Source organism: Recurvomyces mirabilis, assembly GCF_035927965.1.
Source record: "Recurvomyces mirabilis strain CCFEE 5264 chromosome Unknown scaffold_9, whole genome shotgun sequence".
NCBI classification, from domain to species: Eukaryota; Fungi; Ascomycota; class Dothideomycetes; order Mycosphaerellales; family Teratosphaeriaceae; genus Recurvomyces; species Recurvomyces mirabilis.
In genome coordinates, this window is record NW_027041943.1 from 2,839 (window position 1) to 23,256 (window position 20,418).

At 54.1% G+C, this 20,418-nt stretch overlaps 7 protein-coding genes across 7 annotated transcripts; 3 read left to right on the forward strand and 4 right to left on the reverse strand.

Moving 5' to 3' along the window:
* Window positions 1–1,104: 1,104 nt before the first annotated feature.
* On the forward strand, window positions 1,105–2,411 carry LTS14_004018 (uncharacterized protein; the record flags this gene model as incomplete). The annotated part of the gene is made up of 3 exons (XM_064836720.1): window positions 1,105–1,445; window positions 1,521–1,887; window positions 1,962–2,411. 3 exons carry the CDS (start codon window positions 1,105–1,107, stop codon window positions 2,409–2,411), a joined length of 1,158 nt encoding a protein of 385 aa, XP_064695353.1.
* A 656-nt stretch (window positions 2,412–3,067) lies between these two features.
* GTS1 lies at window positions 3,068–5,350 on the reverse strand (the record flags this gene model as incomplete). Its single annotated transcript, XM_064836721.1, has 1 exon — window positions 3,068–5,350. One exon carries the CDS (start codon window positions 5,348–5,350, stop codon window positions 3,068–3,070), a length of 2,283 nt encoding a protein of 760 aa, XP_064695354.1.
* Window positions 5,351–7,134: 1,784 nt separating this feature from the next.
* On the forward strand, window positions 7,135–7,917 carry LTS14_004020 (uncharacterized protein; the record flags this gene model as incomplete). The annotated part of the gene is made up of 2 exons (XM_064836722.1): window positions 7,135–7,497; window positions 7,567–7,917. The coding sequence occupies 2 exons, from the start codon at window positions 7,135–7,137 to the stop codon at window positions 7,915–7,917; spliced, it is 714 nt and encodes a 237-aa protein (XP_064695355.1).
* Window positions 7,918–8,226: 309 nt separating this feature from the next.
* On the reverse strand, window positions 8,227–9,741 carry STE24 (zinc metalloprotease; the record flags this gene model as incomplete). The annotated part of the gene is made up of 2 exons (XM_064836723.1): window positions 8,227–8,474; window positions 8,553–9,741. The coding sequence occupies 2 exons, from the start codon at window positions 9,739–9,741 to the stop codon at window positions 8,227–8,229; spliced, it is 1,437 nt and encodes a 478-aa protein (XP_064695356.1).
* Window positions 9,742–10,114: 373 nt separating this feature from the next.
* Window positions 10,115–13,244, reverse strand: LTS14_004022 (uncharacterized protein; the record flags this gene model as incomplete). Its single annotated transcript, XM_064836724.1, has 3 exons — window positions 10,115–10,531; window positions 10,597–13,070; window positions 13,127–13,244. 3 exons carry the CDS (start codon window positions 13,242–13,244, stop codon window positions 10,115–10,117), a joined length of 3,009 nt encoding a protein of 1,002 aa, XP_064695357.1.
* A 609-nt stretch (window positions 13,245–13,853) lies between these two features.
* Window positions 13,854–16,132, reverse strand: GFA1 (glutamine--fructose-6-phosphate transaminase (isomerizing); the record flags this gene model as incomplete). The annotated part of the gene is made up of 3 exons (XM_064836725.1): window positions 13,854–15,940; window positions 16,004–16,074; window positions 16,128–16,132. 3 exons carry the CDS (start codon window positions 16,130–16,132, stop codon window positions 13,854–13,856), a joined length of 2,163 nt encoding a protein of 720 aa, XP_064695358.1.
* A 1,476-nt stretch (window positions 16,133–17,608) lies between these two features.
* On the forward strand, window positions 17,609–20,370 carry LTS14_004024 (uncharacterized protein; the record flags this gene model as incomplete). The annotated part of the gene is made up of 4 exons (XM_064836726.1): window positions 17,609–17,715; window positions 17,768–17,918; window positions 17,941–18,913; window positions 18,998–20,370. 4 exons carry the CDS (start codon window positions 17,609–17,611, stop codon window positions 20,368–20,370), a joined length of 2,604 nt encoding a protein of 867 aa, XP_064695359.1.
* Between the last annotated feature and the right edge of the window lie 48 nt (window positions 20,371–20,418).

The window sequence follows — 20,418 nt, forward strand, 5'->3', positions numbered from 1 at the left end:
ACCCGGAAGTCAAGCATTTTCCATGCCACTGCAACCCTATCTACCGGAAGCCTGTTGACAGTCGCGGATACTGCCTCCTCCCATGGCTGTACAACGATACATGCGAGTTCATACATGACCGCACTTCGATGGCGCTCTATATCACGATGTCGCAGGCCCACGTGTCGCCTTCCCTGCGTAACGCACGCATTGTAGAGGCAGCGGCCACCAGCGCGACTACTTGAGAACACGGCAAGTGGCGGTAAAGATGACGACGGCCTACCTCTAAGCTTCCAGTCCGGATACCTGAAATGGTCATCGGGAGCATAAAATACTGGACTCTGCTACACACCCCAGAATCTGCTCCACAACACAGAAGTGTTTACCGATAATCTGGCCCTGCTCTCCTCAGATAATGACGACGCTGAGACGACCAATGGCGAGAATGAGTAGCACTATCGGTACGATAAGCCGATGCCATGTTGGCAGACGAGATAACCCTGATGCTGATACCCATCGACGGATGCTGATCGCACTAGACCTGCTTACTGCTAGGCTGGAGAGGACATGTGAAGGCCGCACGCCCGCACGCCAACGGTTCCGATATCAGGAGGCCTGGATTAGTCGCCACCATCCTGTCAGGCTACTGATATCAGCGCACCTGGGTAGCACCTGTCTCGTGTTCATACTCCGAGAACGGTATCTACTTCACGAGTCGAGAGCTTTCCAGTGGGTGGTATACATAAGTATGACTATTGCTTGTCGGCCTCTGTCTTGACATGATCATTGTCGTAATCATAACTATCTCGACTCAAACTCACTCCGACCTCCTTGTTCCTCCCTTGGCATATCTTGAATACACTCAATTGCTACAGGACCGGTCAAGCCGAAGCATATCAAATCGCTCAACCATTGATGTAAGCTTTGTGATCTTTCATATTGGTGCCCCAACATTCTCCGCTACTCGTCTCGTAATGTCCAAACCACTTCACCTCGCACCTAATATGTTCGATTGCTTGACCCTTGTGCCAGATCTGCTTGTTCACCAGACCACGATAGTCTCACGCATACTGACACTAATTAGACAACGACAACAAGACGAGTCGATCCATCACAGTGCCAATCATGGCCACCGCGGACGTCTTGGCCCAACCCGGCCTACCCAAACAACATTTCGCACCCATCATCAAAGGCACCGCCACCAAGCGGAAACTTGAGACTACCAAGACCTTCGACCCCACACAACATCTGGCTTTCGAACAACCAGAGTCCATCTTGATGATGGAGGACATCGGCTTCAGCAAAGACACCGGCGTCTCTCCCGTCGCTGTCTCCCAGCCTTTCCGCCTCTTCACCCCAGAATGTATCCAGAAATTCCGCGACGAAGTCCTGAGCGAGGCCGTCATGAGCGAATGCACCGTGAAAAGCAATCTTGCCGCCTGCCAAATCAGGGGCTATGCGGCGAAGTAAGTCGAACACCTCGACCGACATCATCACCACGTCACACCAAGCCTTGATCAACCAACTAACAGGCACCACAGACACGCCCCCTTCGTCTACGACGCCTGGCACAACCCCACCCTCCTCTCCCACATCTCCAAGATCGCCGGCGTAGATCTCATCCCCAACATGAACCTCGAGATCGGGCACATCAACATCAGCGTCAAATCCTCCGCGCAAGCAGCTTCCGAACGAGCGGAAATCGAGCGCGAACGCAAGAACTACGACCAAGATGAAGGGATTGCCGGATGTCCGTGGGAAGATGACAAGCCGGTCGTCGGCTGGCATACGGATAGTTATCCGTTTGTGTGCGTGACCATGTTAAGTGATTGCGAGGGCATGGTGGGTGGGGAGACGGCATTGAGGACCGGGTTCGGAGATGTTATGAAAGTCAGGGGCCCGGAGATGGTATGTCTTTCATTCGCCCGCCCCCCCCCTTAACTCCCTCATCGCTGCCGCATGATCGATCTAATATAATCCAGGGCTGCGCAGTAGTAATGCAAGGCCGCTACATCACGCACCAAGCCCTCCGCGCTCTCGGATCCAAAGAGCGCATCACAATGGTCACCTCCTTCCGACCCAAATCCCCTCATCTCCCCGACGACAGCGTCCTGAGCACCGTCCGCGGAATCTCAGATATCTCGGAACTGTACTACGAATACGCTCGTTACCGCCTGGAGATGCTGGAGGAAAGGACCCGGGTCCAGCTGAAAAGTCTTCGTGAAGCTCATGCGGCGGGGAAGAAGACAGATGAGAAAGGTATGAAGGCTTTTCTCGCGCAGCAGAAGTCTTTGCTTGAAAGGACGGACGAGGAGATCTTGCCTTATGAGGAGGTGGTCAGGGGCAAGCAGCCGGAGGTCAAGGTCGATGAGGTCGTGGTTGTTGAGGAAGATAGGAGTCAGCGGGTGACGAAGAGGGCGAAGCTGGGGTGATTTTGTCATCATGATGGTTTCCTTCTTAGATTGTTGCGGGTCATGATGTTGGTTGTGGTGCATTCCGCGCTTCGTAGTTGTAATGATGAATACGAATGACCTTGACACTCAAGCAGATCAGTATCCTCGAACTGTGAGAGTGAGATCATACGCGTATAATCCCCCAGCTAAGGTTCCGAGCCGCATCACGAACGCGATTGTGCGTGCCAATTTAACTTCGGCATTCATCTCGTACTTTTCTTCGTACAAACAGTTCGATATACTTACACCAGGTGCCTACTGCCATATGAGCACGGCACCTCAAGACGCTTCCAACATTTCGATCTCTTGCATTCTTTGCGACACAGACACTTCATGCTGTTCGTACATGCATCTCATCTCATCTCGTCCCAGTCCATCTCATCTCATTTCATACAATCTGGTGCAAACCACTGCCAGAACGGAACACTCGCCCATCTGGACCCGCGCGAATTGCCTCATCTTATCCCATCCCTCGTTCCAGCCGCGTCCACCTCATCTTGGCCCATTTCGTCCCCTCATACACCAGCTCAATCCCCAACTACACCGCCTCCACCCTACCTCGCATCCACCGCAACCCATCAACCACAGCCGCCCCTGACCATCCCACCCAACCCACCTCCGGCAAAAACTCACCCTCATCGCGCATACATACTACTCAACCCACGAAAAGCATCGGGACTATTCCTCCCATCCACCCCACCACCACCACCAAGCCCAACAAACGCCGCACTCTCATTACTCACATGCCTCGGTCCTTGCGGGAAAGCTTGCTGTGGCTGTTGGCCAAAGGCTCCGAAAGGGTTACCTCCATTTACTTGCTGCTGCTGCATGGTGGCGGGCATTGTAACACTGCGTTGTACTTGCTGCTGCTGTTGTGGCTGTGGCTGTTGCTGGAACGCCTGTTGCTGTTGCGGCTGCTGCGGTTGCTGAGGTAGATATCCCTGCTGTTGCTGCTGCTCCTGCTGCTGCTGCTGTGGGGCCTGCATCCCTCCATGCTCAGAGATAGACTGGAGTGACTGCTGTTGCTGTGGCAGAGAAGATTGCATACCATACAAACCGAGAATCGACGACTTATCCATCTGCATACGCTGCTGAGGTTGCGGAGTGACTTCGTGATAGGTCCAAGGTTGTTCCATTGCTTGTTGTGCAAGAGCTACGGGCTGCTGCTGTGGTTGCTGAAGGTACTGGTGTTGCTGTGGCATGCCCGTCTGCTGCGGCATCATCATCTGCTGCTGAGACTGCTGAGGCTGCTGCTGTTGAAAGAAAGGATTCACGCCCGTCTGCTGCGGCTGCACCTGCTGGGGTTGCCACGGCGATTGCGCCTGCGCTTGCTGTCCGGCAAAATACTCCTGCCCTCCGTATATAGGCGCCGGACTCTGCATTGCGGGTTGCTGAAGCACATTCTGCACCTGCTGCTGCTGCTGCTGCTGTGGAAGAGGCGGAAGCCCGAACGGGTTACCACTCTGCTGAGCAGGCGCCACTTGGTGCTGCTGAGGCTGCGCCGGTATCTGACCCCAAGGATTACTCGGCGCGAATGTCTGAGACGCCGCTCGTCGCAAGAAGGGATTGCTGGTCTGTTGAGGTCGAAGTGGCTGTGCTGGTTGCTGTTGATATTGCTGTGTCTGCTGGTACTGTTGTCCGTACGTCGGATCCGTGGCCGAGTGCTGCGGTATTTGCTGAGACATGTTCGATGTATCCCATGGGTTTGGCGCCTGGACGGCCTGAAAGGGGTTGTTTTGCGCCTGCTGTCCGTAAATAGCAGATTGAGCATATTGCTGTGGCGCAGGCCCAGTTTGCGACATTTGCAGGTTCTGGAAGCTATCCACGAGCTGCTGTGGTTGAGCCTGCTGCGTTTGAGCCAGGAAAGGATTCCACGAGTTCGATTGCGGCTGAGCGGACTGTGATCGTGGCGGCTCAGGTGCAGGCTGGGTAGCCGATCTCTGCGGCACTTCCTCGCGTATCTCCCAAGGATTACTATTGGCCTTCTTCTCCGCCTGTCTCGTCTTCTCAAACGTGATCCCCGCCGCACCCTGACTACCCATACTGAGAGGCGTCAAGCTCCTCGGCCCGGGCGTAGCAGGCTTACTGTCCTCACCCTGCCGCACAAGCGTCTCGACCGCCCTGTCCAAATTCCCATTGGCACCTTTCAGCACCGCTGAGTTTTGTCTACTATCACTGAATCCCATATCTCTCAACGTCGCCAACTTGGCATCGAAATTATTTCCCACGCCCATAATCTTCATCCCAAACATCTGAGACGGCTTATTACCAGCCTTGACATTCCGCGGACTCGGCGGATCAAACCGATCATTCCCATTCCCGCTAAAGGTTGGTGATAGAGGTGGCGTAAAGTTCCGATCATGCTTGCTCGCCTTTGGCAGGGTCGAACTCGCCGACCTCAAGGAGAATCCAAACCTCTTGCCCGGCTTAGGTGGCAAAGGCGGGGGCTCCTCGCTCCACGACCCCGTCTCCGTACTCCCCGTATTCTGCCTCACCGGCGCCCTCGCAGCAGCCGCACCCATGCCACCCGGCACAAAAGCCCTCTGCTCGTACTTCTGGCGGATGAACCTCTCAATCGCGCCATCAACCTCATCCACATCAACAGGGATATCCGGCCGCACACCTTTAGGATTCCACCGCTGATTCCCCTCGGCATTCCCCACTTTCTTCATATGCTCGACCTGATCGCCACTCCAGCTGTCCATGCTCAAACTCTTCACTTTGGAGACGTGGGTGCCTAATTTGCGGTGCAGGCCGCCGCAGCGCTCGCATAAGAACATACCTAGATTCCATGACGCCCAGGTTGGGTTCTTGGCGGTGCAGTCTGCGCAGCGGTCGTTGCCGGGGACGTTGCGGAGGAGGTCTTGGAGCATGCGCTCATTGCGCGCTTGTTGGCGTTTCGATATTGCCGACGCCATGGTTGATTGTGTGTTGGTGTGGATATCGATGTGAGGTGAAGATGCTTCTTCGGCGCGCGCTTCTGCGACGCGACCTCAATTGGGCGAAGATGAGTCGTGTGAGATATAATAGGTAAGAATATACTACAAGAACGCCGACATGATGCGATGCAAAAAACAGAGTAGGGTGGAAGAGGGTAGGTGTAGGTCAAGACGGAAGAGGCGTCGATGTCATGGCGCGCGGCTGGCGTGTGAGCAACCGGGAAGTCGAGAGGAGAGCGGAGTCGATTGCAGGGGCTGAAGATCTCCGCCAAGACTCCGAATATAACCCATCACATCAGCCATTCATCACCATCTCACTACATGTCGACTATGTTGTATCAGCAAAGACGAGAATACTCGGTACACGAGGAAGATATCGGAGACTTGTCTCGTGACACTAGTCAGTGGCACGCCTGCGCCACGTGCGACGAGAAATGAGAAACGAGAGACGTATGTCTTACCTCGTGGCCGCCGTCGCTCCAGCATACGAATGGCGAAAGCAGTCGGCGCTATCATATCTGTAGCCATCGACTTTAGTTATCACTATTGTGGGAAGCACAGATTGATCCTTTCGCGAAGAAATAAGCCCTTTATGCAGCGTCCGTATTCCTTTCCAAGTACAGACACTGCCCATGTCATCCATAGCGATCTCGTGCCTGCCCAGCCAACCTTCCTCCATGGGATATCGTATAGAAACAGCAGCAGGGCAGGATCTCGACTATCCTTCGCGTCCACTCTACCAGCCTGGACTGCCCAGCTTTGTCGGCGTCTCTCCACTTAGAGGTCGATAGCCAAAGAATGTCCACGGTCTATCTTATCTGACAGAGTGAAAACATGTGGCGAAATCACGATATAGTGGCTCGACATGGACTTGGAAATGCTCCGAGCCGACCCGTTCAATGAGCTCGCTCGGGTCCCTTTTCCCGTTGCAGAGACCGAGATCTGAGCAACATAGTCCTCACTTGCACTCCACCGCAATCATCAAAGGCATCCTCACCTCAACCTGCTTTAACGCTCGCCTTATACTCCATCCCGCTCCAATTCCATGACCAGTCGCAGCCTCAATGACTCAACGTATTCCTCCCCTTAGCCTTCCGTCTCGCCAACACCTTCCTCCCCGTCCGACTTCTCAACCGCGCCAAGAACCCATGTCTCCGCTTCCGAACCAAATGTGACGGGTTGAAGGTATCTCTCTTTGCTCCTCGGACCAGCATAAGTGACCCAGAAGGATGGGAGAGCGATCGTAGACTCGATGGAGGTATGTCGAGGGCTGTGGCTGATTCCGTTGGACTTGAGGTTGGTGGGAGGTGGGGTCTGATGGATGGACGGGAGAAGAGCGAGAGGGATCTGTAGCGGGAGGTAAGCACGGGGGTCGCGATCGTGATGTAGGGTATTGCCTGCTGCATATACCTTTGCTGAACTGCTGTACTAGTTTGAGGGGGTCGTTGTGGGATATGTCCTAGGCTTCGCGAGGATTTTGTGGTCGGCAGAGACGCCCGGAGACATCGTAGACACAGCATGCTGAGTGTAAAAACTACGGGTAAATGTCGATGGTACGAAATCTATGGATCGAGCTGTATCGTTCATTGCAAAGGCATATGATCGGAAGTCCTCGCCGCACCTTCCCCTTCCACGTCGCATTGAGGTCCAAGCTCAAACATTTTTCTGGGGATGTGCGACAAAGCTCTCTTGCACCTTGGGCCTTTTCTACACAATGACATGACTGAATATAGATTGTCCGAGCCGACGAAAAGCCACTCAACATGGTCCCCCGAACGGCCTACCCCCCGACACAGCTCCACCTAACCAAAACAACCCATCTAAACCCATCTCAGGCACAAGAAACCCTATCATCCTTCCTAGCCAACCTAGAACAACACGCCTACCTCCACCCCGATGCCCAGCTCTCCAGCAGCGGTATAGCCTTCGCCGCACAAAGTGGGTCGAAAGGCGGGATAGCGGTGCACCATCTTCGACGCATAGAAGCCGGACTTCGGGGCGAGAATCTAGCTGTGGAAAGTTTCGAGGATCTGGCGCTGCAATTCGGTGGTACTGGTGCGGATGAGCTACCGGAGGGCGATGATGGGACTCTGGATCGGCTGATTGATGGTGGGAAAGCCAACAAGGTAAGACATGTTCAAATCCGCTTCATAAAGCATTCAGCAAAAGGCTAATACGAGCATTTGGGGATATAGACAGCATCAATAGTATACTGGGCCGAAACAACCTCGGAAGCAGCCTACGGCTCAACCCAACACCAACAAAGACCGCTAGACGACGATCCAGACGCACAAGATCAGATATCCTACGAAATCTCCCAACAGCCAATGAAAGGTGAAGTGGGCGAGCGTGATGCCGCCGCACCTGTATCGCAAGCCGGTGGTGCACCGCCGCCAATTCAGCATGTGAGGGACAAAGGCAAGGGCAAGGGCAAGGCCAACGAGGGTAAAGGACAGCGGCCACTGGATCCCAAGTTGGCGCGGAAGGAAGCGAAGAAGGCGAGACGCAAGGCGGAGAAGAGTGCTAATGACCAGGCGAAAGGGTGAGGATGATATCCCGACAATGAGTTACGATGGACGAAAGGGCATGAGGGAAGTGCGTCTCTCGATGCAGCTCATGTCGTCAAGCTGCTATCTGCTCTAGTCTTCGCTTCTATCAGCAGAGATGATGCCACGCCTCTGTTGTCTGCGTCCGCCGCGCCGACGAGCAAGCCGATACTATAGGACATGCCCGAATGGCCAGATACGGAGACGTAAGATCAGCCAGAATCGGGATAGCTGCTACACACCGTCCTCCATGCTATGGCCATCAAATGCTGTAACGCCACTCAACGCCCCCACGCGTACCGCGAAGGATCACAACTCCTTGTGTCCAGCACCACCATTAGCAGCAACAGCACCAGCGGCCTTCTTTTCCTCATAATTCCCAACCTTACGATCCGAAGTCCATCCGATAGCCTTCAGCCGCTCAGTCAGGATAGGATGCGAATAGTTGTAAGTCGAGTACATCCAATCGGCATCCATAGCCGACAAATTCTGGATCTGGAGCTTGATAAGGCTGGTGGCGAGTTCGGCCGCGTAGCCCTGTTTGAGTGAGAACTCATCTGAAGATGATAGATTAGCAAAGCATTCACATAAGACAGAGAGATAGACAAATGAGGGAGTTCGTGGTGAGGACATACCAGCCTGAAACTCCATCCGCCTCGTCCAAACATTCATCCCCAACTTGACCACCGCGTCCGTCGGACTCAACACCTCATTGAACAAAATAAACCCAATGATCGTCGGCTGCTGTGACCAAAACCCAAACGCCTCGTATAAACTCCCATTCCTCACAAACACGCTAAACAGCATGAACACGAAGAACAAATACCCTGCACTGATCCCGAGTAGCTGCGTCGTATGTCCCATCTTCCAATGCCCCAGTTCGTGTGCCAGTATAGCCTCGACTTCCTTGACCTCGGACTTCTCGATCAGCGTGTCGTAGATGACGATCTTTTTCTTCCAGGGCAAACCGGTGAAATAGGCGTTCGAGTGGGCGGAGCGCTTGGAGCCGTCGATGACTTGGAGTTCACCCAATGGGAATTTCAACTTGTCTGCTAGAGCGTGCACGCGATCGCGCAAGGTGCCGGGTTCCAGCGGGGTGAGTTTGTTGAAAAGGGGCACGATGAGGATGGGGTAGATGGTTATGGCGCCTAATTGTAAGGCGAGGGTGAAGAGCCAGAGGTACAGGAAGAAGGATTCCCCCGTGCGGTCGATGATGTAGAGGAAGGCGCTTCCGATGGGGATCCCGAGACCTAGAGCTAAGGCTTGAGATTTTAATAAGTCGGTGAAGAAGAGGGCGAGGGTTTGTTTGTTAAAGCCGTAGGTTTCTTCGAGCACGAAGTGGTGGTAGTAGGAGAAGGGGAGACTCAGGAGCGTCTCGGCGAAGGAGAAGGCGAAGGTCCACAGGAGGGAATGGGCGATCGTGCCGTTGTACCATTTCGTTCCCTGCGCCAGAAGCCCGATACTCCCCATTGGACCACCCGTGGCTTTCGCCAACCAGATCCCCGTAAGAGACCACAACCAAGCATAGCCATTCCACCTCAACACGGCCAAACTCTTAACCATATTAAACACCCCACTCACCAATCCGAACTTGAATTTCGCCCGTCCATACGCCTGACTCTTATCGAAAGTCTTCTGGTCGATTTCCTCTTTTAATTGCACCGGGATCTTCTTCCGCTGGAGGACCTGGTATTGACGGTAGGAGAGGTAGGTTTCCAGTGCGTACTCGCCGACGGCAAAGGTGGTGATGAGGACTTTCCAGGGGATGGCCGGGTTGTCGAGGGTGGCGGCCGCGGTGCCGATGAAGCGGCGGAGGAGGTCCATGATTTTTGTTGTTCACCTCCAATGTTGGTGTTGTGTTGGAGGTATTTGGTGCTTCCGGTAACTTTTGTTTGGCTACGTAGCTTCCGCGTTGGGGGGCACGCGATCGTCTTGTGCCTGAGGCATGTGTGCATGAGAACATTCACCTCACGAGCTGGTTGGGAAGCGAGCATGTTGGCAGTGCATGAAGTGCCTTCAGAGACTGAATACTCAAAAAGGAAGCCAATGGGAGTTCGATCAGAATCGTAATCTTAGTAATAGCAGAGGATTCTATCATCTAATCTACCAAGCAGCCAAATCCAAGAACCATCTCAGGTCTACCTCTACCCTTGTGCCCCCGACTCAACCCCCCTTTGAGACACCAATTGCATACTCCCTACTTCAACTTCCTCCTCTCCCCCCCTTCTTCCCTACCAGCGACTGGCATAAACCACCCCCTCTCCACAAACTTCAGCCCCTCATCAATCAAAATAATCGGTGCCGACCACCCCAGCACAATATACCACTCAGGCCACCCCAACGGCACGATACCGAAGATTCCCTGTAAGACAGGCGTGTACAGGAGTCCGAAGTGGAGGACCATGGAGAGAGTGATGGCGTAGACGAGGATCATGTTGTTCCAGAGCGGGAGCGTGAGTAAGGATTCCGAGGACGAAAGCGCGTTCATGGCGTTGAGCATTTCGATCACGACCAAGATGGAGAGGGAGATGGTGGAAGCGGTGCGGGCGTGATGGTCGCCGAAGATTTGGCAGCCGATTTCCGGGAAGGAGGTGGTGCAGTGATGGAAGTGCGTCTGTCATAGAACCCGCATTAGCAAGACCACCCTCTTGTGCAATCGAGGGGAGATGTGTAACTCACGAGCTGATAGAAGCTAATCCGCGGCCCCCCCTCAAAGAACATAAACCACCACGCATACCCTCCCACCGTAGCGAGACCAACATACGTCCCGATAACCATATACCGAAAGAACAACCACCCCCCCACCAATGGCTCATCCCTCTTGCGAGGCGGGCGCTTCATAACATCATGATCCGGAGGATTGAAACTCAACGCCGTAGCGGGCAGACCATCCGTGACCAGATTCACCCAAAGCAATTGCACCGGGATCAAGGCCTCGGGCATACCCAATGCAGCCGTGAGGAATATGGACACCACTTCGCCGATGTTGGACGAGATGAGGTATCGGATGAATTGCTGCGTGTTGTTGTAGATGCTTCGGCCTTCCTCAACAGCCGTCTCGATCGTGGCGAAATTGTCGTCCGCAAGCACCATGTCGGCGGCGAGTTTAGCCACGTCGGTACCCGTTCCCATTGCTACACCGATGTCGCTCTTCTTCAGCGCAGGGGCGTCGTTCACGCCATCACCAGTCATGGCTACGACTTCACCCGAGGATTGCAGGAGGTCGACTAGTTTAGACTTGTGTGTTGGCTCGGTACGGGAGAACAAGGAGGCGCGTCTGGCCGCCTTCAGCTTCTCGCTATCGCTTAAGTCGTCGAATTGGCGGCCTGTGTAGCTCTTGCCCGTCAAGTCTTCGTTAGGACCGAAGACGCCGATTTGGCGGCAGATGGTTTCGGCCGTGTTCTGATTGTCACCTGTGATCACTACCACACGGATGCCTGCTGAGCGGCACTTGCGTATACTCTCAGCAACTTCTGGTCGAGGAGGATCCAGCATACCGACCAGTCCTAGTAAAGTCATGCCCTGCTCCAGCTGTTCATATTCCTGCGTCGTCTTGGCTTTACTAGCACGCTTGGTATCGACATTGTCTAGACTTGCGAGTGCCATGACGCGGAGTCCACGGTTGCCGTAGTCTGTGACTTCGTTCTGGAGGATGGATGCAAGCTTGCTATTCAGCTGCTGGCGTTTCCCATCGCTGCCAACAAGGCAGTGCGTGCAACGAGCTAGGATCGACTCTGGCGCACCTTTGACCAGCAATTTCTCTGAATTGCCGTCGTTAACTCGCACAGACATGCTCTTGCGGTCGCGCGAGAACTCGTAGATTGACTGGACAGGATACTGCTGTTCGTAGCGCTTGCTGACGTGGTGGAGCTTGGAGTTTGGCGTCAGGCCGGCGCGCTGGGCGTTATAAGAAGCATCGACTGTTCCAATCTTCTCGACCAACACTCGCAAAGCACCCTCAGTAGCCTCGCCAACTTTGTTGAAAGTGCGGTGCGTGCTGTCGTACGAAAGCGTAGCTCCATTGCATAAAGCAGCGACCTCAGTCATCTGCTTGATCGTATTCGAGCTCACGGCTGGGTTATCGAGGACCTTGCCATTCTTCGAGACGGAGCCTTCAGGCGCAAAGCTCGTACCCGAGACATCCAGCTCCTCCAGCCCAGTGCCACTCGCATCGATATACACCACCTTGTTAACACTCATCTGATTCGTCGTAAGCGTGCCAGTTTTGTCCGAGCAGATGACACTGCAACTCCCCAAGGTCTCGACCGAAGGCAAAGACCTAACAATTGCATTCTTCGCCGCCATCTTCCGCGTCCCCAGCGCCAAACACGTCGTGATCACCACGGCCAAACCCTCCGGAATCGCCGCCACACCGAGCGAGACGGCAATCTTGAGGTAGTATATCGCGCCCTTGGTCCACGAACTGCCATGCGAAGGATCGTTGAAATGTTGAATGTTAATCAACCAAACCAGCACACAGATCCCGCTAATAACCTTGGCCAACACATCCCCGAAATCATTCAGCTTCTCCTTCAACGGCGTCGGCTGCGAGATCTGCGAAGTGATCGACTCGTGGATATCACCAATCGCCGTCTGCGAACCCGTCAACACCACCACCGCATGTGCCGTCCCCGTGGCGACAGTCGTGCCAGAAAATAACATATTGATCTGATCCTGCTTGACAGCCTGCGTATCCTTGATAGCCTGGACATCCTTCCCCACGCTCTCGCTCTCGCCCGTCAAAATCGACTGATCGACGCGGAAACTGTTGCTCTGGATACTAAGCAACCTGCAATCCGCCGGGATTCTGTCGCCGACAGCCACATGCACGATATCGCCCGGTACCAGCTCGTCGGCCTTCACCTCCGATAATCGTCCATTCCTCAGTACCTTGGCCTTATTGGCACTGTATTCTTGCAAGGCAGCGATGGCTTTCTCAGCGCTAGACTCCTGACTCACGCCCACGATCGCATTAAGGATGAGGATCGTCAAGATGACGGCCGGGTCGACGAAAGCGGTCCAGCCTTCTTGCTCTTCAAACAAGGCGAGGACGAAGGAGATGGCGGCTGAGGCGAGGAGAATGATGACGAGTTGGTCTTTGAATTGTTCGAGGACGAGTTCCCAGAGGGGAGTCGGTGGTTCTTCTGGGATGGCTGTGGAGAGCTCATTAGCATTCAACCTCTAGTAGCACGTGCTCGTATGTACGAACCATTCTTGCCATATTTCTGTAGCGCAGCCTGGACACTGATATCCGCCAATCCACTCTGCTCGCTCACGTGAAAATGCTCAAGGACCTCGGACGAGGAGCGGACAAAGGCGTTGTCCATATCGAAGTCGCAGGTCAATCAGACCAAAAATATCGAGACTGTGTCCAGTCGATTGTCAGGTGTTCCTGGCCTTCCCTCGAAGTGAAACTTATATAGGCAGGAAAGAGTGTGGTGTCAGCATGTCTTGATTACCACGCAGACTACTACGATCAAACCACCTGTTGTCAAGGTAGGCAATGATATGTGTACGTAGGTGGGGTGTTGTACTACCGCAGCAAAGAAATGATGTCGCCCCGCAGCCACTAATAAGGCCAGTTGTTCACCTTAGAAAAATCCCAAGAGATCGATCGAATCATGCAGGTACACCAGCCACATTTCCGGATGCGCGGGAATAGGTGGGGAACACGTGCCGCGGAAGCAATATGCAACATGTGCAGTATGGAGTAGCATGATCAATCATCACATGTCACTGGCGGCACATAAGGCCATTGTCCCATTTGCAGCGAAACCGACAATCATTCATCTACCCATAAATCACATTGCAGTATCCTATCGTACTCTACTCTAGCCCTAACCCCAATCCATTCTACTCGCACAAACCGCCCCCTCAAAGCCCAGAACCAGCTGTAGCCACACCCGTTTCCCCAAAACTATCACCACCAAGATCACCTACTCGACCGTAACACTCTTCGCCAAATTCCTTGGGAAATCCACATTCAACCCCTCCGCAACCGCCAACCAATAAGCCATCAATTGCAAAGGAATCACATTCAACAGTCCCTGCAGAATATCCACCGTATGCGGCACCTCAATCTTATCCGTCTTCTCGCCCGGGAACTCCTTGTCCCCCGTATTGCAGATGACGATGGGACGACCGCTGCGGGCAATGACCTGCTGATAGGCATTGAGTGACTTGGCGAAGATGTCATCTCGGGTCAGGATCATGACGATGGGGAGGTTCTCGTCGACGAGGGCCAGGACGCCGTGTTTCAATTCGCCGGACATGACGGCTTCGCAGTGGAGGTAGGAGATTTCTTTGATTTTGAGGGCGCCTAAGATATTCATGTTAACGAGGAAGAACGTATCATTGGTGGAAAATGTAAACTCACCCTCCAAAGCAGTCGCGTGCTGAGCACCACGGCCCAGAAGCAACAACGACTTCTGATCCTTGAACTTCAAGCACAACTCCTTGATGCTCTGGTCCAGCTTCAAGATCTCCTTGAACTGATCCGACACCTTGGCCAACCCATCCATAATCTCCAGCCTCCTCTGAGTCTTGCTTGCACGGTCCTCGGAAAGCGACAAAGCAAACATGATCATGCAGACGAACTGCGAGGTGTAAGCCTTGGTGGAAGCCACACCGATCTCGGGACCAGCGTTGATGTGGACACCGCAGTGTGTCATGAGCGAGATCGACGAGCCGACCACGTTGACGAAACCGACTGTCAGAGCACCGCGCTCCAAGCAGTATCGCAGCGCCATGAGTGAATCAGCCGTCTCACCAGATTGCGAGACGAACACGCAAGTATCGTCACGGAAGACTGGAGCCTGACGATCCAGGAAGTCCGACGCCAGCTCGACCGAGATGGGGAGTTCCGTCAACTCCTCAAAGGCGCCGCGCACCGCCATACACGAGTGGAAGGAAGTACCACAAGCGATGAATATCAGCCTCCGGCAACGACGGATCGTGGTGATGTATTGCCTCAGTCCACCCAGCGTGACCGTCTTCTCCTTCGCATTGAGACGTCCACGCATAGCGTTGATAACAGACTCGGGCTGCTCGAAAATCTCCTTCTGCATGAAGTGATCGAAACGTCCCTTCATGATCTCTTGCAGCTCAATCTCCAGCGTCTGGATGGCACGCACATTGCTGATGCCGTCGGTCTTGCCCACACGGTGGATGTTGAGCTGACCCTCGTGGATGTGGGCGATGTCATCGTCTTCGAGGTAGAGCACTTTCTTGGTGTGTTCGATGATGGCGGAGGGGTCAGAGGAGAGGAAGAATTCGGCGGCTTGAGGGAGGCCGTCGTCGGAGAGGAAGGCGCGGGATTGGGAGCGGTGGAGGAGCGACTTGTCGGGCGGGGCGAGGAGGCCGGCACCAAGACCGGCGCTAAGCCCGCTCTGCTTCTTGAGGGCGACGTTCTGGCTGGCGCGCTCGGCTGGCAGGGCGGCACCGTCCTCGGCGAACTCGACGTCCACGAAGTCGACCTTCATCTTCTTCGCTGTTCGTACGCCGATGACGAGGGGAGATCCTTTCCTCGCGGCCACGACCTCGCCCGGGAAGTGCACACTCTTCATCAACAGACCGAAAGCGCCCTGCAGTTCCTTGATGACCGCCTTGACCAAAGTCGTGAAATCGATGGACGAGTGCTCATCGTAGATATACTTGGCCAACTTCGCAATAGCCTCCGTATCCGTCTCAGTCTCGAATCGGAAACCTTTGGTCTCCAAGAACGCCTTCAGCTCTTTGTAGTTGGTGATGATGCCATTGTGCACCACGGCGAACTGCCATTTGGGGTCGGAGCGGTGAGGATGGCAGTTGACTCGCGATGGAGGGCCGTGGGTGGCCCAGCGAGTGTGTGCGATACCGGCGTGATTGTCGAAGACTTTTGTGAGGTCCGGCTTCTCCTCCTCGATGAGGGCCTTAAGCTTGGCGACTTTGCCCACCTCTTTAAAGGCGAGGACTTCATTCTTCTTGTCGCCGTCGACGGCGAGACCGGCGGAGTCGTAGCCGCGGTACTCTAGACGGGAGAGGCCTGGGTGTAGATGTTGTTAGTCCCACATGCCTTGCAACCCAATACTGTGATTCATTTGCTTACCATTGACCAATGTGTCGATGATGTACTTGCGGTCCTTCTCCACGAAGTAGTTGATGTATCCGAAGATACCACTGCCATTGCATTAGTGCTGGTGTTTGCCGACGCACAATTGCTATTGACATACCACATATTCGCGGTGAGAGAGAGGTAAAGAAAGTTTATGGGTGTTATTCGCAGTCACACAATCCCAATTGGCAGTGAGTGTTCGTGAGGCAAGATCAATGATGGAAGTCGTAAGTGTCGTGGTCAAGTAGCAGCGAATGTGTGAGAGAGAAGTAAGCAGGATCACGAGAGGGATGATGTTTTGTTGGAGCAGCTGTCAAACGCACACGCCCGAGCTCGACCACCAATACGTATCCAAGTGTTTCAGAATTCTGGAAATGGCTGATGCTCCTCAGCTCAGCTCTCGAGCACACCTTTCTGCCCCTTTCATCTCTCACGTTGCTTCACATGACACTCGGAACTACGTATTCTATCAATGGCATCCAGTGCCAGACCATCGTTATGGTACACAGCCTCACGACCCACTACTGACGACGACACGAACGGCCGTTAGGTTGCTAGGAAACGTGGATTGAATGTGGCGTCTGCAAGGCACGGTCCTTTCCTTCAAGGGTCTGAGGCTCAAACTCGTCCTCGAAATAGAATCGGTATGAAGCAGACTTGGCAGCTTCCGTGTCCTTCGAATCCTCCTTGTCTTTCTTCGCGAACACGGCGTTTAGTCTTCTCGTGATCGACATAGGTGTGGCAAGAAGCACAGTTCCTAGCAGTACAACTCCGTATGGCTGAAGCACGGCATGTGCCTGAAGAACGCGATAAGGTGGCCATGCGACCGCCCGAAAGTATAGCAGCATTACCAAAAGGATGGCCCATCCGCCAGTTGCAACATCAAGATAGAGACTCGCAACCAACCCTACAGCAGAAACAAGCCGTATCTCGGAAACCAGTTTGTGCGACTTCGATGCCAGCAGCGCGCCCCGTACTCATGAAGCCCTTACACTGTTGGGAACACCTCTTGTCACCTGGCCGTTCCTCCCGTAAAACTCATAATGCAGACTGGGTGTAGCATAATGAAGTCGAGACCAAGATCCAGCTTTATAGTGAGCAGTACGAGGCTGCACCGTTGCCAGGAGGGCTCTTGTGGAGGCGGAGTGAACGAGAGCCGCAGCCACCCATCAATCAGCGTTTGGAGCTGTCCAGCCTTGGCAGCCTTGTACCACGAAGAAGATGAACCATTCGCCATGTCCATCAGATAGGAGCAGCAGAAACACACAAAGGCCGATCTATCAGCTAAAGTCCATTTCGGTGGTCTCTAGAACGATCTGAGCTCAGTGTAGCTGTCGCCTGGACTTTGCACGTAGGAGACGCGTGAACCGCGAGATCCAACGTCACTTCATTGAGCTACCAAGCTGCCTACAAACGACATTTAATGGTCATATTAACACTCAACCTTACAATAACACGTCGCCACTCGCTTTCCCAAACATCGACCACACAATCATTTCCATCGAAGGTGCATCAGGAGCAAGCTAACAGCACTACACGCACACATCTCGCACAGTATCCTGGCCATACAGCCAGCAAACGGCCGCGGCGGTCACCGCGATGAAGCGATACATCGTGACCATCGTGTCCGGCGCCACGTCTGGCGAGCGACCGACTCTGTTGGTGCCATTCGAGCCGTCCGCTATCGTGACAGCGTTTGTTGACGAGTACGCGAAGCTTTCGCCTCCTATTTGCACTTACCCGCTAACCATTCTCTAGGCTTTTCACACGCGTGGCCCGTCGCGGTCTTCCTCTCGCTCCCAACACACATCTCGCCACCCTGCACATTGACTCGGAGAGTGGCGCTCTGATTGATGTTGAGGATGTTCTTGGCGATGTCGTGACTGCCGAGAGCGAGAAAATTTTCGCAGTGTTTACGCACCAGTCAGTAGCCCACCAAGCTCGCCCCAAAAACCAACACCGACACTCTCAACGTGCGGGTGATCACAGTAGCGCTTGCACAGAGCAAAGAGGCTGCCCCTATCTTGAGCGTGCCAGTCTCTGCCACTATCAAGCAGCTGCACGAGCTCATCGCAGAGCATCTCCAAGTCCGTGGCGACTACACCAACGAAGATGACGGCAACGAATGCAACTGTAACCTTTCTCGTCAACTCGCCGACACCGCCTGCGGACCGTCGAGCTTCCTGGTTATTCATGGCAAGAGCGCAGTCGAACGTCTCGATTTGGCCACTGCGTCCGAAGATGCGCTCAAGGCCACCCTTCGGCAGCGCTTCGGGCAATACTACGAATCGGCCAAGAAAGCTCACTTTTTCGGGGCTGAGATGCACGCTGAGAACATTACCGCTTACACAAAGCCTCCAGTGGTTGCGATCTGCAGCAAGCTTCGACACACACCTGCTCATGCTCGAGTGCTCGAGGACGGTGAGCAAACCTCCCAATCTCGATCGCACGTCATGGATCTCCATACCTACGAGGCTCCTATACATTCTGGTTGCATGCACGTCACAATTGAGGAGTCAGGCCTTGCTGCTCTGGTAATTGATGGCGCCATCGATATCTTCCCAATTATGAGAAGTACCACAGAAAAGATGAACTTGCCTCCACGTGGCAGGGATAGTATCTATCGTGCTCAGCCACATTGGGAGCCACCAACGGTGCAGGGTGATCGTGCCATGGCTATGTTCCTGTCCTCCTTGAGAGTCTTTACATCGATGGTCGAGGAGCATGAGCCAGCCCAGAAGGATGCGACACTTCATACCTTCCATCTACTCACACAGCATCCGCCAGCTGTCCGCGCTCTTCACGTGCTGATTCATGGCAAGACGCCAACTCTGGCAGAGTGCGCTGCTCTCTCCCACGGCTTCTATGAAGTCCTGGACCGCATCATCCCGACTGCTCTGATTGGTATAGACCACACCCGTGTCTTCGAGAGCGCTAGATTGCTATGTTGATTCGTTCTTGACAAGGCTCGATCATTGAAGCTGTCAGAAGTTGAGCAGGGCACCCCTTATCTGACCGCTTTGCACGAGCTTGATTTGAGCGACCGCAGGACGGGTGAGGCAGTCATGCACGTTTTACAGGCTGGCCCCAGCATTGTGGAGAGGGCGCTATCCGATGGGCTTGCGTCTGGAGGCGTCCTGGGGGAAATCGGTCCTCAGCACTTACGTACCGAGGTTGCTGAAGCCAATTCAGACATTCGCCGAGTTGCAGTGCTGACCGCTGGCTCCACTGCACAACTTCTGACGTTCTCACGGGCTGTGCTTACCGACAAGATTTCCTACCCAGATAATGGCGATGTCGACGCGGCATGGGACCCTGCAGAGCTCTCAGAAATGCAGCATCTGGCTGAGATGTGTAGCCGCAACGACATGAAGCTGGCCGTCCACAAGCCAAGTCAGCTTGCCGGCGCCGTGGCTCCCTGCTTGACCTTTGATCGCAAGGCAGACTTGGCTGTATACACCGGTCAAGAGGCTTGTTCTGCCGATCCATCAAAAGCTAGTCTCATATTCCGCCCGCTATCCGGTATCGCGCGTATAGATACCGCCGTCATTGAGCAGCTCATAAGCACAATACTCAAGCAGCATGAAGCTGATGGGACTGCTATCTTCGATGCTCTTGGCGGCGCTGCTGTGCGTCGGTTGCAAACTCCAGACGAGCTTCTCATGTTCGTCGTCGACACAAGTGCGAGTATGCGGGACGCTACCGACTTCAATGAAGTCAACGACGATGACATCCTTATGAGCCAGCCTTTGACCGCTACGGAATTGACTGAGCCACGATACTACAACAAGGCGACCTTCGAAGAGATGAAAGAGCTTCTTTGCAAACACGAGAGCTTTCCAGATATGGCTGCCATTGTTGCCGAAGTCGACCCATATGAGTACGATCAAGAAGTCAGCAGGACTACGGCGAGTGAGATCATCAATCTTCTCCGTGCGACCTTGGGCCATGAAATCGTGCGGAAGCATAAGGACTACGAGAAAAATCAGGAGCGTGCGCGTATCATTCGGTACTACAGGCACTCAATGCAGGAAGCAGAGAAGAAGCTCGCAGCTCTCAAAATATTCTATGCTGGATTGCAGACGCACGAGGAAGCTATAACAGAATTCCTGCTCTTCCGCGCTGAGACGCTCGAAAGTAACTCGCCATCGCAGCGATGGACTTGGTCGCTAGGAGATACGATCCCCGCGAACCAGCACAATCGGATCCTGCCACTACCTGCCGCGATCACAGATCTTCCCCATGACGTTATGTGCCCAATCTCGCACACGTTGATGGAGGATGCAGTCACCGTGTTGGCCGATGGCCATACCTACTCTCGCAACGCATTGGAGATTGGAGACGTGGTTCGAAATCTCTGACAACTCCCCCATGACCGGTCTTCCTTCGAGTGATACGTCCACCGACGC